The 17,301-nt window shown below is 39.9% G+C and overlaps 1 protein-coding gene across 2 annotated transcripts in view; it reads left to right on the forward strand.

The window, feature by feature from the left end:
• Window positions 1–14,143, forward strand: part of si:dkey-237h12.3 (teneurin-3) — a 132,478-nt gene extending 118,335 nt beyond the window's left edge. For both annotated transcript variants that reach the window (XM_068325079.1, XM_068325078.1), the window contains exons 22-29: window positions 1,148–1,302; window positions 3,741–4,624; window positions 5,632–5,807; window positions 6,741–6,976; window positions 7,642–7,938; window positions 9,647–11,258; window positions 11,471–11,601; window positions 12,124–14,143. In XM_068325079.1, the coding sequence (XP_068181180.1) occupies window positions 1,148–1,302; window positions 3,741–4,624; window positions 5,632–5,807; window positions 6,741–6,976; window positions 7,642–7,938; window positions 9,647–11,258; window positions 11,471–11,601; window positions 12,124–12,876 (4,244 nt within the window). In that variant the 3' untranslated portion in view covers window positions 12,877–14,143. The remainder of the gene's footprint in view (window positions 1–1,147; window positions 1,303–3,740; window positions 4,625–5,631; window positions 5,808–6,740; window positions 6,977–7,641; window positions 7,939–9,646; window positions 11,259–11,470; window positions 11,602–12,123) is intronic.
• Window positions 14,144–17,301: the final 3,158 nt, after the last annotated feature.

Consider the following 17,301-nt stretch of genomic DNA (forward strand, 5'->3'; position numbering starts at 1 on the left):
TGTAATGATGGAGTGGGTGGAAGCCGAGACCAGAGAATAAACAGCAGATGGCTTTTTTTTTCTTCCCTTCTTTCAGACATTTGGTGAACTTTGCTCAAATGTGACACTTTCCATCAGTCTGAGATTCTCAGACTGTCAGATAGCCGGCTCCCAAGGATTCGCTGTGTGCTCCCTCTGCTCGTCAATGTTTTAACAGACAGCAATCTTTGGGAAGTCCTCACTATAGGTCAAACAAAACCACTCTCCTTCCATAGAGGTGTTAAAAACTTAAAGTGAAAAAGAAATTATACTCTGGAGGTTGGATCTAAGTTTAAAGGTTAGTCAAAACATTTTAAATCCTTCAGGGACCATCTCCCACCGAACATCCATGTTCCTGAGATCAGCTGGGATCAGCCTTCTGAATTAAAGCCAACAACACAGGGGTGTTAAAGCCAATGTGGACAATGAAAGCAGTCTCCTTGCATGTGAGGCATGATTGAATTCCCATAGGGGCTGGTCTCTCAACGGCACAGGGGAGACAGAGCAATCTGGGTTCCAGTGGACTGGTGTGGTCCTGTAATGTATTTTCCCTGTTTGGAACAAATGGTTATTACGACTCCACACTAGTTGGCCCGTAACTTACAACTCTGAGCTGACACTCAATCACTGAGACAATTTAGTCCATATTTGTCACCGTGGCAACCGCCTTTCTTTCACCTCTCTCGCGTCTAAAATTGGCTGAAGCTTTCATTTCCACACCCTTTCTCATTCTTTTCTCAAATGGCGGGCTGATTGATGATGACTGCAGATTAGAAAAACCTTCCAAACTCACTAGTCATCGACACCCTGTCCTGAGGTGCGTAAGGGGGCAACAACATGCAGCGAGTGCATATACTGTATACTGTATGAATACAGCCTTTCCCACTTCTGCCTTGCAAATAATTTAAAACCAGAAAAGCAGCGCATGAATTATTGACAGCTGTGCTTTTTGCAGTGACCTGAATAATGGGAAGGCAAGCTTGACACATGTATCCACTGTGTTCTGTCTACTGAGTCATGCAAGCAGAGATGCCTCATCTCTACCATGTTTTCTTGTCATCACAACATTTTTTTTCTTTGTTCATTCTTTGCACATTTCTTTCCCCCCCACCTTGCATGATGTCAAAAGGCATCGCTGTGGACAAGAATGGCCTGATTTACTTTGTCGACGGCACCACGATCAGAAAGGTGGACCAAAACGGCATCATCTCTACTTTCCTGGGTTCCAACGACCTGACATCTGCTCGACCCCTAACGTGTGACAACAGCATGGATATCAATCAGGTGATCTACATGCAGAAATGCCGTGGCGGTTGTTAAATTCGCATGTATGCTCACACAGGTCACCTCACAGCACCACCCTAAGTACCCCCCCTCCTCCAACCCTCTTCCATTTGGCTCACCCGTGACTCATCATTGACATGCAGTGTTATATAACTGCGTGTTTTCGATCTTTTGGGGCAACTGGTTTTCAAGTGAACAGGGTAAAGATCCTTTTTATGCATGATGCTGCTTCCTCTCTTTGGAAGCTTCTTCATTTTAATTTAATATGGCAAAAAAACTGGTCTCTTTCTGGGAATGTGAATTATTGCTGCAGCAACTCTTCCTTCTGGCTGCTGTTTGGCAGAATATAGGAATAACAATGTTTCAGTACCGATTCATCTCTTGTTTGATAGCATTACGGTAGATCATTCCTCCTTATTCATATTGATGGCTTTAGGTTGCCCTGTGGATGCTTTTAAATTAGCTTTTCAGTTTGTTTTAGCAATTTCATTTCTTAAATTATTGTTAAAATTTAATTTACGGCTTCGCAATTCTTTTTTGTTCGAACATGATATTGCCAGTTACGTATGTTTGGAACAGTGTTAGCCTGAGCAGAGCACTTTTGAAATGAGAACATTTTAATCAAGATGAAGATCTCCTCGTTAAATAAATGTTAAACATAGTATTTAACTTACAGATATTATTCAGAGAGACACGGTGACATTAGTAAAATGAGACCCAAATCCTAGAACACCTACATTATGAAGAGCTCGGTGAGGATTAAGAGGTTTTTTTCTGAACTTGACAAGAGCAGAACAATTTCTCTGAAGTACCGGAGGAAAATATGAGCTAGGAGGAAGATGTGATTTAAGAAGCAAGAGGAGACATGATGTGTTTATTGAGGAGATGAGTTTTCAGGTCGCGGCAGATGATATGGAGCGAAGAGTAATTACTGAGTTTGGGGGCTTGTTTTGATGTGGCTGGAGCTGAATTAGTGTTTAATGTTCCACTAGAAATACGCAGGACGGAGGAAACTTGCACCATACATGATAATGACACTGGACTTGCTTTGCTGCACATTTAACATCTACCTGTGCTTGAGGTAATAAAAAACTATAAATTCCTACAAAATATGTGACAGCCTCACACTTCCTCTAAAAGTGAAGATGTACCTTCCTGGGCTCCGATATTACCGTCCCTCCTCATTTAACTCCTTCGGAGTTGGGATGTGACTTAAGTTGAATAAGAAGCAGAATTAAAAATGTTTAAAAAAAAAATCCTTTTATCATGTAAAAAATGATGCATTCAGAGCATCCATACCCCGTTTCTGCAGAAAGTGGATTCTAAAGTGTATTGACTGTCAAGGCTGAAATTGTGGTTTGTTTTTTAACTAACCAATTTACATTTTAATTAGATTTCTGATGTAGTGCAGATGAGCATACAAAACGAGTGCACAAGACTACAAACAAAACACTTCAAAGTAGATCGGACTGCGACAGTCAGAAACTAAATAACCCTGAGCCAGTTTTACCGATATTCTCGTGGCCTATTGAGGGGGTTTGATAACATAAACGCAGACATAAGAGAGAACACAAATTAAAAGGTGTTCTGGCAGCATTTTTAATGTAAACAGGAGTGAATGTAAGCTATGTGCGTGTGGGTGGTTAACACAAAGGAGGAAGGAAATAAGCAAACATGAAGTCGAAGGATAAGGCCTGTCATTTATTGCTAATTAACCGAGTCATTTGGTTTGAGCCAATAAAGACATGGTTTTGGGGAGATGGTGTAATCCTCGTGGGCTCGAGAATCGGCTCAGTGCTGTTTAAGCAATCAGAGCCTCCATAGCAATGTTTTCATCATTAAATACTGTGTGGAAAAGTTTAACATCACAGTTACGGTTTTGACAGCAACGCTAGTCATTCATGCGCGGATAGAAAAACACCTTTTTACTCTGACACATTTCAAACTGAAATGATCTAAAAGGTTCAAACCTGGAATAAAAATATCCTATTTTTTTGCTAAATGTAATTAATAATGCTATGTTTTCCATCGGTGAAGTATTAATTCTAACTACATTAATTAATGTTTGTGAGGTGCTTAATAGATTAGCAGAATGCAACAAAAGTGTAGTATGTATGTGTGTATGTAGAATGGTGCGAAGGGTTATTTATTATATAAGGGCAGCTGTACTGTCGTCACACATTGGATAAAACCTGTTCATGGCTTAATTAAGGCTCACGTTATTGTGGATATTTTAGTTTTATTTTCTTTGTTGATTTCTCAGGTTTAGACAATCTGATGTTTTATTCTCTATGAGCTCAGAAATTGGGATAATGCTAGCATCTGCCAATTTATATTAACCTGAAAAGAGACTGTCAAAATCATTTCATAAAGGTCATAATGTGGGAAAAAAAAAACTTTTTAACTAATAATATTTAATAATGAATCCTGTATTGCAGGTGATTCTGGAGTGGCCCACTGATCTAGCAATTAGCCCCATGGACAACTCCCTATACGTCCTCGACAACAACATTTTGCTGCGCATCACCGAGAACGGTCAAGTGAGCATCGCAGCTGGTCGACCCGTCCACTGCCCATTAGCTGGACTGGAGCGTGGCGTGGCTGGTGGACAAAGGGCACAGTTAACCCCCCTAGAATCTGCCATTTCCATTACTGTATCCTACCATGGGGCCATCTATATAGCAGAGACAGACGAGAGAAAGATGAGCAGGATTCGAAAGGTTTCTGCGGATGGTGAGATAACTCATTTGGCCGGGTCTCCCTCCGACTGCGACTGTAAGAATGACGCCAACTGCGACTGCTATCAGACAGGGGATGGCTACGCCAAAGACGCTAGGCTCAATGCTCCGTCGTCTTTAGTGGCGGCCCCAGATGGAACGCTCTACGTGGCAGACCTGGGCAACATCCGCATTCGAGCCATATCTCGAAATGGGCCAACTTTGACGTCCAGCGCAGGTACATACGAGGTGGCTTCTCCTGATTCTCAGGAGCTGTATATGTTCGACAGAAACGGCACCCACCAACACACTGCCAGCCTCCTCACTGGCGACCTGAAATACACTTTCAGCTACAGCACAGAGAATGACATCACAGCCGTTACAGACAGCAGTGGCAACACTCTAAGAATCCGTAGAGATCCCAACCGCACACCAGTACGTATTGTCGCACCTGATAACCAGGTGATCTGGCTCACCATGAGCACCAACGGCGGATTGAAAACGCTTACCGCACAGGGCCAGGAGCTGGTGCTTCTGACTTACCATGGCAACAATGGCCTGCTGGCTACAAAGACATCGGAAATTGGATGGACAACTTTCTACGAGTAAGTAAAATGAGAATTAGCATATTCATTCTGTGCAAATCTTTACATCCCTGCCAAATTCAGACTAATTTAGGTTGAAATTAATTTAGTCCTTCTACATTTGGAACTTGGCCATTAGAACAGCTTTAATTTGTGTATAATCACACAAAACACGTAAACAAATGCAGCTTCTATTCTGGTCAATAACGTTACCTTTGAGAGAGGAAAACAAGAAAATCACATCCTGCTTCTCACGGATCAGGTGCTGATATCAACAGTTTAAAAAATACCCATGCTTCTTTTGTCAATTCTACAATCACCTCAAGCCATGAGGTACAGAAACGACAAGATGCTCAATATGTATGTAGCCCATTTTCATTTTTCATGTTTTTTTCTTCTATAACAAGTAACTCTACTTACCTACAAATTGCTTTAGGGCACATATTTAATTGAAACCTAATTATAAAAATTGCCTCAAAACTGTAAAATAGCCTAGTTAGACTATTGTAATTACTCCATATCCTTGAAGTATGCTGCTTTTTCTTACAAGACGAAAACATTTTATTTTGCAGAACAGAGAGCAACAGAGGCCGGGTATGATTTCATATCGTATTGACATTACTGGCCAAGTCAGAAATATATTTGGTTTTGATAGGAACAACGTGCTATTTTTGTGCTTGGTTTCTCGGTGATTGAATTTTCCACCCATGTATAATTCACTGTCATGTAGCATTATGTCATCATGTCATAAATGATATCCTCAGTTTAAAAAAAAAAAAACACAAACCCAAAACATTCAATTGAGGATTGTACTGACACATCAATCATCTAAATAGTAATTAATTTATTCATAAAAAGTTGAAATGAATAGCTGATGAGATGTGGCATTCTTTCAGATGAAATATTTGGATTGTGTCTTGGGTTGATACAGATGCCCTGTCACTTATGAAAATAAAGCCGATAATTGAGTGCATTGATACCCATTACAAATCAGTGGTTTGTCATTTGATGTTCTCTCTGTCAAACAGCTATGACAGTGAAGGACGGCTAATGAATGTGACGTTCCCTACTGGAATGGTGAATAACTTGTACACAGACATATACAGCACTTTGACTGTGGACATCGAAAGCTCCATGACGGAGGAAGAAATCAGCATCACCACGAATACCTCAACTATCCGTGCCTTCTACACTCTGGCCCAGGGTAAGTGCTATGAAACTCATCTTCCCAACTCAGGCAGCTATTTCGTAAGCCGTTATTTGTCATTGTTTCTGGGGTCGCAGAGGCTGCGTTGGGTAAGCTCAAGTCATGTATCATCACAGCTCAGAGGGTCTGACAGACGACAGTGTAAATGATTGCTCTCTCAGTGTGCAGAAATGGGTGTGTCAGGGAGACGCATCAGTGTTGTGTCTAAATAGTTTCTACTCTCTAGGTGGTCCAGCTATTTCAGCTCGTAATTCATGTTTATCGTTTTTTGTGTGAAACTTCTCCAATTTTAAAGACTAAGAATTTAAGTTCAACCAAAACACATCCCAGGAGACTGATAAGATTCAATCTGGTGTCTCTCTATCCTTCTGTTCCAAGTTGCACTTTTTAGTATTATATTACTACATTTCTTCCAACCCTGTTCGCAAGGAAGATCACCAAAATTACAAAGCTTAAATTTCTACTACTACGTTGATGATAGAGCAACCGCAGCTATAAGTTTCAAAGATGGTCAGTGCGTCATGTGCAAAAAATGTTCACACAAAGTTCATCACATTTTTTTTTTGTTTACTGTGAAACTAATGTCCTACTTTTTTTATTTATTTATGTTTTCTGATCTGATACCACAGCATTTTGCTCTGGGAGTCTAAGGTTTTCGGGTTGAGCTAGGGGTGACGCAGAAACAATGTTGTACACCCAATTAATCATTGTTTGAGACATTTCCCTGCTCCAATGCACCTGATTCAAATGATCAGCTCATTATCAAGCTCTGCAGTATCCCAATAACATTTTCATTTGAATCAGCAGTGTATAAATCATAATTTGGTCAAGTTACTTCACATTACTTCAGGTTGTTTGTTTTTACTTTTAAGATTGGGTCTGATCATAACTGATCACATTTTTAATTAATTTTGTGTTTACCATCAACAGACCAATGTAGAAGTAGCTATCAAGTTGGCTTTGACAACTCCCTGAGGATTACTTATGCCAACGGGATGGACACCCACTACCAAACAGAGCCCCACATCCTGGCAGGTGCTGCCAATCCAACTGTGGCCAGACGCAACATGAGCTTGCCAGGGGAGAGCGGGCAAAACTTGGTTGAGTGGCGCTTCCGCAAAGAACAAAACAGAGGAAAAGTTATTGTGTTTGGCCGCAAGCTAAGGGTAAGTTTGAGTCACTTCTTTTTCTTTGTTCTGGTACATCTAAATGATCATTGTCACATGCTATAAACTCACTACGATCTATTACGATCCCAAGTAGTAGATCATAGTAGTTGCATACTTAGGGACTGGTGTCCAATTTGCAAAAAGCTCACGGCTTTTACATCTGCAGTCATGTCACAGTCCTTATTATGGTCTTAAAATTTCAGAAGTAAGCAATCACATCGAATTCCATTCATGATGTTAGAAGGTTATCATTATTCTACTATTGTATAGAAGTTCACCTCTTTTTTCTTCCTCCCTAGAATGCCATTTAGATTTATGATTGACAGTACTTCATGAACTTAACTTGGGTTGTTACTTCTGCCTCTGAGTAATTTTCTTCTCCACTAAATTTAGGAGGTTGTGATTTAAGTGCCCCTGAACAATCGCCAGAGTGTCTCTCCGTTTAATGAGCCTTGTGAAGGGGGTGTTAATCTCAGTGACAACTGTAGTGAAAATCATTGTGAATATGCTTTAAAGAACCATGCAGACAGCGAACACAAAAATGTCTTCATATTGTACAACTGTAACATAGTTGTAAATTTGTTTTCTAATTTTTTAAATGCTATGTTTCTTTAGAACTTGTCCTTTTGGGCTAAAATAAAGTTCTTAAATCTTTCCTGCAGGTGAATGGACGGAATATTCTTTCCGTTGATTATGATCGCACCCTGAGGACGGAAAAAATTTATGATGATCACCGGAAATTCCTGTTAAAGATTATATATGACACAGCAGGCCATCCGGTGCTCTGGGTGCCCAGCAGTAAGCTACTGCCAGTTAATGTGAGCCGCACCAGCAGTGGGCAAATCAGTGCCCTGCAGAGAGGTCCCACCACTGAGAGGCTTGAGTATGATAGCCAAGGCCGCCTGGTTTCCAGGGTGTTTGCTGATGGGAAGATATGGAGCTACACCTACCTGGAGCAGGTGAGGAAATAGCATGAGCACAAGAAATATGTAAAATATACTGTGTAGCCGTAGGCATGCTGGCCATGTTGTCAAAGTCACCCTGAAGTGGCTTATGTTGCTATAATCACCAGCTCAATGCGCATTAGTCTGACAGAAGCACACATACTAATTATTTTATGCCAACTGCAGACTCAAGAGCATGCAAGTGGAATAGAATAGCATATTCTTTTAATGTCTGTGTGCTAATTCGGAAGTCTAATCAGACACCAATTACTAAAAAATGCTTTTGACACTGTGTAAAACATAAAGAATTAAATCTTGTGCAAAAAACAAAAAAAGAGGTCTTGAGCCCATGAAGTCAGGTCCGTGCTTGTGAACGATTCAGCCTTTTAGGAATACTATTGAATACCCAGTAATGAGAGCATCATCTGTTACCTCTGAAGTGTCTACTTAGACATTCCACCACTTTCCCAGTTTTCAGTTGTGGTTTTTTAAATTTATGCCAGAGCAAGTGAGCAAATCATCACATTCTGCATTATTTTTTACCACAGTGTCCTTTTGGAGTCAGTACTGTACCTTTGCATTTTGTATCATGTATCTCGACTGTTTAGTTCTTCTATGTTTAAATTGGTAGTTGCCAACTGCATAAAGAAGAAAGTAGTCAACACTATCAAATATTTGTATTCACTTGTCCTTAAAACATACTTAAAACATACAAAATACCCAAAACTTATTTAAGATTTGCTTCATGATTATAGTCTTTGGGACAGACAAGTCAAATTTGAAAGGGTGTATTAATATGACTAAAAACTTGATGGGCTACGATTGTATTAAATCCTGGGAAAACAGCACACTTTTCCAAAACGTTATTTAGTAATAACTGTAAATTTGTTCATTAGTTGGTAGTAATACAAAAATTATAATTAACAGGTGTACCTGTCAGTGACAGGTACATACTGAATTCTACATAAAACAATTGTTGGAGGGTAATAATCTGATCTGACACAATCAAACCTAACAGGTCTCTCTATGTTTGCATTCTGCTGTTATCTCTCCTCAAACATTGCTCTTCTGCCATATCATGAAACAGCTTCTCAAAAATATACTTCTGATGTTTTGTCCAAAGAATTATTTGAAATGCTCAACGATAAAAACAAGAAACTAAACAAACAAGAAAATCCTAGTTGCATCCTTGCATTGCGTGACCCTAGGAGACCACAACACTCTGACATAAGGAACACATAGAGCTGAGGGAGCACAGGGAACCTCTCTGCATCAACGGATGACTGGGCATGACATTTTAACAGCGAGGGTGGTAAACCTTTGAAGACAGGCCACAGTCAGAACAGCAGATGTTGTACGTTACTTCAACTAGTTTCTCTGGATATAAGGAGTTTCAAATAGACTTTAATGTCAGATTCTTATCTATGTTGACAATCAGGAAACATATTTGAAAGCAAATGTTGACAGGAGCACTATGTAGTATTTGTATTATCTTTTTTTCATATTATTACAGCTTAAAACCTGTATAGTCATTAGATTACAAAATTGGTAGCACAACCAGCAGCTGCCATGTCGCTGTTCGTGGTTAATGCTACCTAGTGGTTAATCACACTGTTTCTCCTTCCTCTCTCACTTGCACTGAACCTGGCTATATTGCGCATATATTATATATGAATATCATGTAACTCAGAAAACACTTGCTCTTTTGCTCTTTTCCTTCTAGTCCATGGTTCTCCTGCTGTACAGTCAAAGGCAATACATATTTGATTTTGACTCACTGGACCGGCTTTCTGCTGTCACAATGCCGAGTGTAGCCCGCTACACCATGCAGACCATCCGTTCTGTGGGCTACTACAGGAACCTTTATCACCCTCCTGAGAGCAATGCCTCAGTGGCAGTGGACTACAGTGAGGATGGCCTATTACTGAGAGTTGCTCACCTTGGGACTGGACGGAGAATCTTGTACAGGTACCGAAGACAGAACAAACTGTCAGAGATCCTGTATGATAGCACAAGGGTGAGCTTCACGTACGACGAGACGGCAGGTGTGCTGAAGACTGTCAATCTGCAAAACGAAGGTTTCATCTGCTCCATCCGTTATCGACAAGTAGGTCCCCTGGTTGACCGGCAGATTTTCCGCTTCAGCGAGGATGGCATGGTCAATGCACGGTTTGATTACACTTATGACAGCAGCCTGCGCGTGACCAGTGTACAAGGCGTCATCAACGAAACACCACTCCCCATCGATCTATACCAGTTTGATGATATCTCTGGAAAGGTTGAACAGTTTGGGAAGTTTGGGGTGATCTACTATGATATAAACCAGATCATATCCACTGCAGTCATGACCTACACCAAGCACTTTGACGCACATGGACGCATCAAGGAGATCCAGTATGAGATATTCCGCTCACTGATGTACTGGATCACTTTCCAGTATGACGATGTGGGCAGAGTCACCAAGCGAGAGATCAAGATTGGGCCCTTTGCAAATACTACAAAGTACAGTTATGAGTATGATGTGGATGGCCAGCTCCAGACCGTGTACCTTAATGAAAAAGTGATGTGGCGTTATACCTACGACCTTAATGGAAATCTGCACCTGCTGAATGCAGGAAATAGTGCCAGACTTCTTCCTCTGCGATATGACTTGAGAGACCGCATCACTCGCCTTGGAGATATTCAATACAGAATGGATGAAGATGGTTTCCTTCGCCAGAGGGGAGCAGAAATCTTTGAGTACAACTCCAAAGGACTCTTGGTACGGGTCTACAGCAAGAGCAGTGGCTGGACGATTCAGTACCGCTATGATGGACTTGGTCGGAGAGTGTCCACCAAGACAAGTTTGGGCCAGCACCTACAGTATTTCTACGCAGACTTGAGCTATCCAGCAAGGATCACTCATGTGTACAATCACTCCAGCTCTGAAATCACTTCTTTTTACTATGATCTTCAAGGACATCTGTTTGCTATGGAGATCAGTAGCGGGGAGGAGTTCTACATCGCCTGTGATAACACCGGTACACCTCTGGCTGTCTTCACCAGCAATGGCCTCCTGGTCAAACAGCTACAATACACGGCATACGGCGAGGTGTACTTTGACTCAAACCCAGACTTCCAGCTTGTTCTCGGGTTTCACGGAGGACTCTACGACCCCTTGACCAAACTGCTGCATTTTGGTGAGCAAGATTATGACATAATGTCTGGAAGATGGACTGTTCCGGATGTCTCCACTTGGAAAAGAATTGGCAAAGAGCCAGCTCCTTTTAATTTGTACATGTTCAGAAATAACAACCCCATCAGCAAAGTCCATGAAGTGAGAGAATATGTTGCAGGTAAGAGATTCTAGGTGAAATATTTGTGTCTGAATATTTCCAGAAAATTTTGATGAGATACATATTCAATCTCAATCTTATTGTACATGTATTTAATAGAGTTTATATTGAGTGGTGCTGAAACTTGATAGCAGAGGAAATTGTGTTAAAATGTGTATTTTTGTCTTAATGGCAGCAATTTTGTACAATTTTAACTTATTATTCTTGTGCAGATGTGAACAGCTGGCTCGTGACCTTCGGCTTTCATCTTCATAACACCATTCCTGGGTTTCCAATCCCAAAGTTTGATTTGAGCGTGCCATCCTATGAACTGCAGAAGAGTCAGCGCTGGGATGATCTACCGGTGAGTAAAACTGAACTATTACACCAAGATAAACTTGCACTTTGATCTGACAGAGAAAAATACATTTTTATATTTCAATTGTTTTTCATGGATATCCGTATTTCGATGTTGCCATCTCTTAATTGGATCGCTGTGCATTTCAAAGAATATCAGATTTAATTGGGTATTATTTGCATAATAATATGCCTGATAAGGACAACTTGCACTTTCCTTTTTCGTGCTTATTCCTCAGTTGAATACAATTTAATACTGTGCAACTTTCTGTGTACTATCCCTGTGTTGCTTTTACTAATCTTTTGTAGGTATTTATTATTCTTATTTGAAGGTGGAGAAAAAACAAAATAAATTGCTGTAAATCTGTCTTTTTCAACTTTTAGCTTGAGATCACATCTTGCAAACACTATCATCTTGGATGGGGATGAGAAACTCTCCGAAGCAATGCCACAGCTGATTCTAAAGAGCCTGGAGAATTGGGTTCTGCCATGTTCAAGTGTTAACGTTTCACTGCATTTTTTCCTACAGTCTATCTCTGGGGTGCAGCAGGAAGTAACCAGACAAGCGCATTCCCTCTTGTCATTCGAGCGGCTGCCAGAGGTCCATCTCACTCGAGGTCGCAGAGGTCAAAAGTCTTGGCTGTGGTTCTCAGCAGCGGTGTCTCTCATCGGAAGAGCTGTTATGTTTGCTATCTACAAGGGCAGTGTTCACACTCACACACTCAATGTGGCCAGTGAGGACTGCATCAAGGTCGCAACAATCCTCAACAATGCTTTCTATTTAGAAGACCTCCACTTCACTATTGAAGGATGGGACACGCATTACTTTGTCAAGCCAGGCCTCCCAGATGCCGACCTTTCTGCTTTGCACCTCACTAGTGGACACAAGACTCTGGAGAATGGTGTCAATGTGACTGTTTCTCAGTCCACCACAGTCATGGATAGTCGGACACGGCGTTTCGCAGATGTAGAAATTCGTGCTGGTGCTCTAGCTCTTCATATTCGCTATGGATCCACGGTGGACGAGGAGAAAGCGCGGGTTGTCGAGCTCGCTCGTCAGCGTGCCCTTGCAGGCGCATGGGCGAGAGAACAGCAGCGGGTGCGGGATGGGGAGGAAGGGGTCCGCCCCTGGACAGAAGGGGAAAAGAGGCAGCTTCTAAGTAGTGGGAAAGTTCTTGGGTATGATGGGTACTATGTTCTCTCCATTGAGCAATACCCAGAATTAGCAGACAGCTCTAATAACATCCACTTTCTTCGGCAAAGTGAAATTGGGAAAAGGTAACAATATGAAGTGCATTTTCTGCCAAAGAGACTCAGTTTTGGTAGAGACACACAAGCTGACAAAATGAACAGCAACTGCAATTAAAGGTTGCTGTTGTGTACCCTGTCAATGTGTTTTTGTAAAAAATGTGGGGAAAAAAGAAAACAAGATAAAGTCCAAGGAGTCAAAAGCAATGCTGTGCATTGTGACCTAGGGACTACAGAGTAAATGTATAACTACACCAAGCCTTAACATGGCAATTACAGGTCAGTTCTTTTGTTGCACAATCCTTTTTGACATGGGACTCTGAAACAGAGGGGAAAAAAACAGTGAGCTCATTTAGATGTTTGTTTTGTTCTTCGGTTTTTTTATTTGTTCCAATTCATTTTCATCAAGCAATGTCTGGCTCAAGAGTATCATAAGAGCAAAGGAAATGTTTACATTATGCATATCTGCACTTCTTCAGAAGTGTAAGGCTCGAGGGATCACGCTCCTAGAGCAAGCAGTGTCATTGAGCCGTTTGTTTTTAAAATCAGAGACTTCTGATGTTAGATATTCTCACCAAACAACCACTATGTATACCAGATTTAGCACTGTAAACATCAAAATGTCTTATCCTCTTGGAGATGTTTTTAAACCGAAAAAAAAAAAAAAATCCGTTTCCATGTTTAAATACCCAATATTCATTGTGGAAAAAAAGGACAATAATAGTGAGAAGAACTCCTTTGTGGAGGGGGCACATTTGTGTCTTGGATAGCACTGGGACACCATGTTTTGTAAATTATGCAAGAGTTTATGTTTCTTTTAAAAAAACAACAACCTGAGGACCAGTAAATGTCTGTACTTGTCATTAACAGTAATTTATGTTGTGTTTAGACATGATGAATAAAGTCCAACTGAGTTTGAATTTTTTTTTTCTTTAAATTTTTCAGACATGCATATTTTAAGTTTTATTCCTCTTAATATGACTAATGTGGGGCTTCTTCAAAATGCTCTGTTGAAGTAATTAACAGGAATATGTGCATGTAGTGATAAGTATTTACAAGTGGTGATGTATCTATAACATGCAGTCAGCTATTATTTCCACTAAATTTAATGTTTGTTGGGCATAATGCCTTTTGACCTGGCTTTCTGTCCAATAAATATTTAATCCAACACAAATATTTCATGAACCCATCACACATGAAGGCGGTTACAGCAGATCCAAATATAGATCACATCTATGTTCTCGGTAGGTAAATTTTTTGAATGTTCAATGCACTCATGGATTAAAATCATATTGGGGTTATTTTTGGTGTCTTGCTTTTTTTACAGAATTGGAAAAAGTACTTTATTTTGTTCCCATCTTAAATTGACTGCTTAGATTTAAATGCGTTGAAAAGATGTATTGGCTATTTATAGAATGCTGATTCCTTTGCTTAATTTGATCAATTTTGTTTATTGTCATGAATATTTTATGTGTAGCCTGCTTTTCAGACGTTTTCATGAACTCATTCTCCTAAAACAATTTTAGGTTTAAACTGACTCATCTTATTGTCTTCATCTTTTTGACACTCATGACAAGCTTTATTAATCAAAGCACCGAGGAGTTCTGATGATGAAATGTACGACTGTGAAAACAGTGCCTTCAAACGAAAGTGATTTCTTTTTAGTGTAAACTTCAAACAGCATGGCAAACCAAATGGGAGTAGAACACTCTTTGCGCAGAGGTTGTTTAAAGCTGTTGTTTTTGACCTCTTGTTGACCGAGCATCTCACCTTTTTTTCTATATGGTTTCAGAAATGTAAAAGAATGTAAGACCTATAGACTACAACAAAGCTATATCTCTGGCTCAAAATGAAGACATGTATGCCTTCAAGTTTTCAGCAGTATCTCCCTCAGGACCTGTAATGAAATGTCTTGTTAATTTCCCCTGTGAGCTTTTGTTTATTGTTCCATCACATTGTCATTTTGGTGAACTTGAACAACAAGCAATTTGTTTTGATATATCCATGCAGAGAGTTACAAACCCCACCAAAAACCCAAATGGAAAATGTTAAAAAATATTAGAAAATATATTTAAATTTTGTTAAAAAGTCCTCTGATGCGCCCTAGTGGTACAAAGAGCATAGTTCATAAAGTCATCCACTTGATCATGGTTATAAGCATTCCATCCACACTACCCTTAAAACAGCAGCCATCACTCTGCATAAATGGAGTCCATAAACTATTTCAACTTCAAATAATTCAGTCAAATCCAAGTGACCAGTGTGTGCCAGATCTTTGGTGGGGGGATATGGCAAAAATCACACTGGGATGCTCCAGGTTAATTTAAGAAGACATCAAATGGAATAGATAACACAGTAATATTCGAATGTTCAGCTGCACAGCTGACGCGTCACACTGTGACCGCAGTCAGTACCGCCGAAGCAGCACGGCAGCATACCACTAGGCAACATAACTAGACCTACTTCAAAGGCTCATATAAAAGAGATGGCACATCTTTGCAAGAACATCAAACACCTAACAACATCGTGCAATAATTACATCACAGAAGTGGAAAATGTGAGCAGTAATTTATAATTAAATCGAACCTCTTTTAACGCGCGTCGCAAAGATAGTCACATGTGATTACAATGCCAAATGTCAAGTGATGTCGGTTTGTTTTACAGCTTGATTTAGAACAGGGGTTTAATTTTGACTTCTGGTTTACATATTGGCCTTTTGTCAAAATGGTTGCTTATAACTGTAAATGTTGCATTCATATAGGCTTAAATATTAAATGTAGCTAGGACTATACTGCTCCACCTTTATACATTTCATAATATTTGTCACTGATGAATTATGGAATAACACGTGATGTGAGGTTGAATTTATGGTATTAATACACTAACAGTAGAGAGTTGATATATTAGAAATGTGCACTCAAATGCACTAACTGAGCCTTTTAGATAATTATGAAATGAGAAAGCCAGTGGATTGTTTAGTCTGAGGATCCTCCAGTAAATAATTGTAAATATATTACAAATCCAAACAATAAGTCTGCTAATGGTATACACAAAGAAATAAGAGTATTTGTTTACTTGGTAAAATGCATCATGGTGTTGATTTTTTCTGCTTGTCAGACCTTCTTTTTCTGGCAGCAAAACTAAATGGATTTCACCTACGTACACCTATTATTAGTTACTGCCATGATGCATCTTCACATGACTGATGGTTTTTCTCTTCTATATAAAATCAATAGGACCCGTACAAATAAATTATATTTCAAGGATATAACAGAAAACTTATACCATACTTGTATTTCATGACACAGTGTGGCTCTAAACCTTGAGAGAGTCAGAGTATTGAGTACTCCTATTGACTGTTCCTCAAGTCAGGCATTGAAATTGTGTCCACTTTATAGAAAAACACAACATGCTCTTGTAACTGCTTCTTACAACAAACCATCACAGAAGCAACCTTGCCTAAATCAGACACCAAATTATACAAAACTGAAATCATGAGAGGCATTCTTTTATCAATGCCTGAGTAGTGCACCTCTTTAAGGCCAATGAAGAGCAGCTGAATGGAAGGTCTCTTGGTGGCTGGATCTTGGCAGGAACTGTGAAACTGAAACCCTGCTAATACAGCTTTGATACCTTTTCATTCGAAGATAGTGTAACGGAAATCTTAACTAAGCTCTAGGTGTACAAAAAAGTCTCAAAAACTTTAAAACTGTGGACAAAGGAAGCAGGTAGATAACAGGGCTCCCACTTCACAAACAAGCCAATGGCATGACTGGAACGGTGAACGACAGGGGACATTCAGTCAGAAGTACATTTGTATCGTAGTACCAAATGATCATACTCTGCTAATCAGACTTGGAGGTAATGCAGAATTTCAAATGAAAAAGGCAGGTCCAATGATTCTGTATACACAGTTCATCTTAGGACAGAGTGTGAATCAATATTAAGACTGCTATTCCTTTTGCTCACAGTCTTGTATTGCTAAGCTTGCACCATGTCCCAAATGACCAGTGATCTTTAAGAGATTTAGAGAAAGTGGCTTGTGACTTTGGAACCGATCAAACTGCGCTTGCTATCTCTCAGTAAGAATGAGCTTTTTGCTGTTAACATTATTTTTGATTCAGGGTATTTTTGCTTCATTCACGGGAACTCATGGACCTCAGTCATTGCGCAGGAAATGGCCTTGGAACCATATGACCTCGAGGATGGTAAATATTACACTAAGCAGTCTGAATTGTTGTTTTTTTTGTGGAGGTCAATGACCCCAGAGGTCTTTCACCATATTGTTGTTATTAGGATCACCATTTTTGCCTCGTGAGAGGTAAATAAGCAAAAGATATTAGTCATACTACTCATACATTTGAAAAAAAATCAAACAAACTAAAACTCTAGTGATTTGAAAACAGAACTTTCTCTGTAAATTAAAAAGACAGCCAAAGCCAAAGCCAATGCTTTTGTC

This window comes from Antennarius striatus, chromosome 10 (assembly GCF_040054535.1).
Source record: "Antennarius striatus isolate MH-2024 chromosome 10, ASM4005453v1, whole genome shotgun sequence".
NCBI classification, from domain to species: Eukaryota; Metazoa; Chordata; class Actinopteri; order Lophiiformes; family Antennariidae; genus Antennarius; species Antennarius striatus.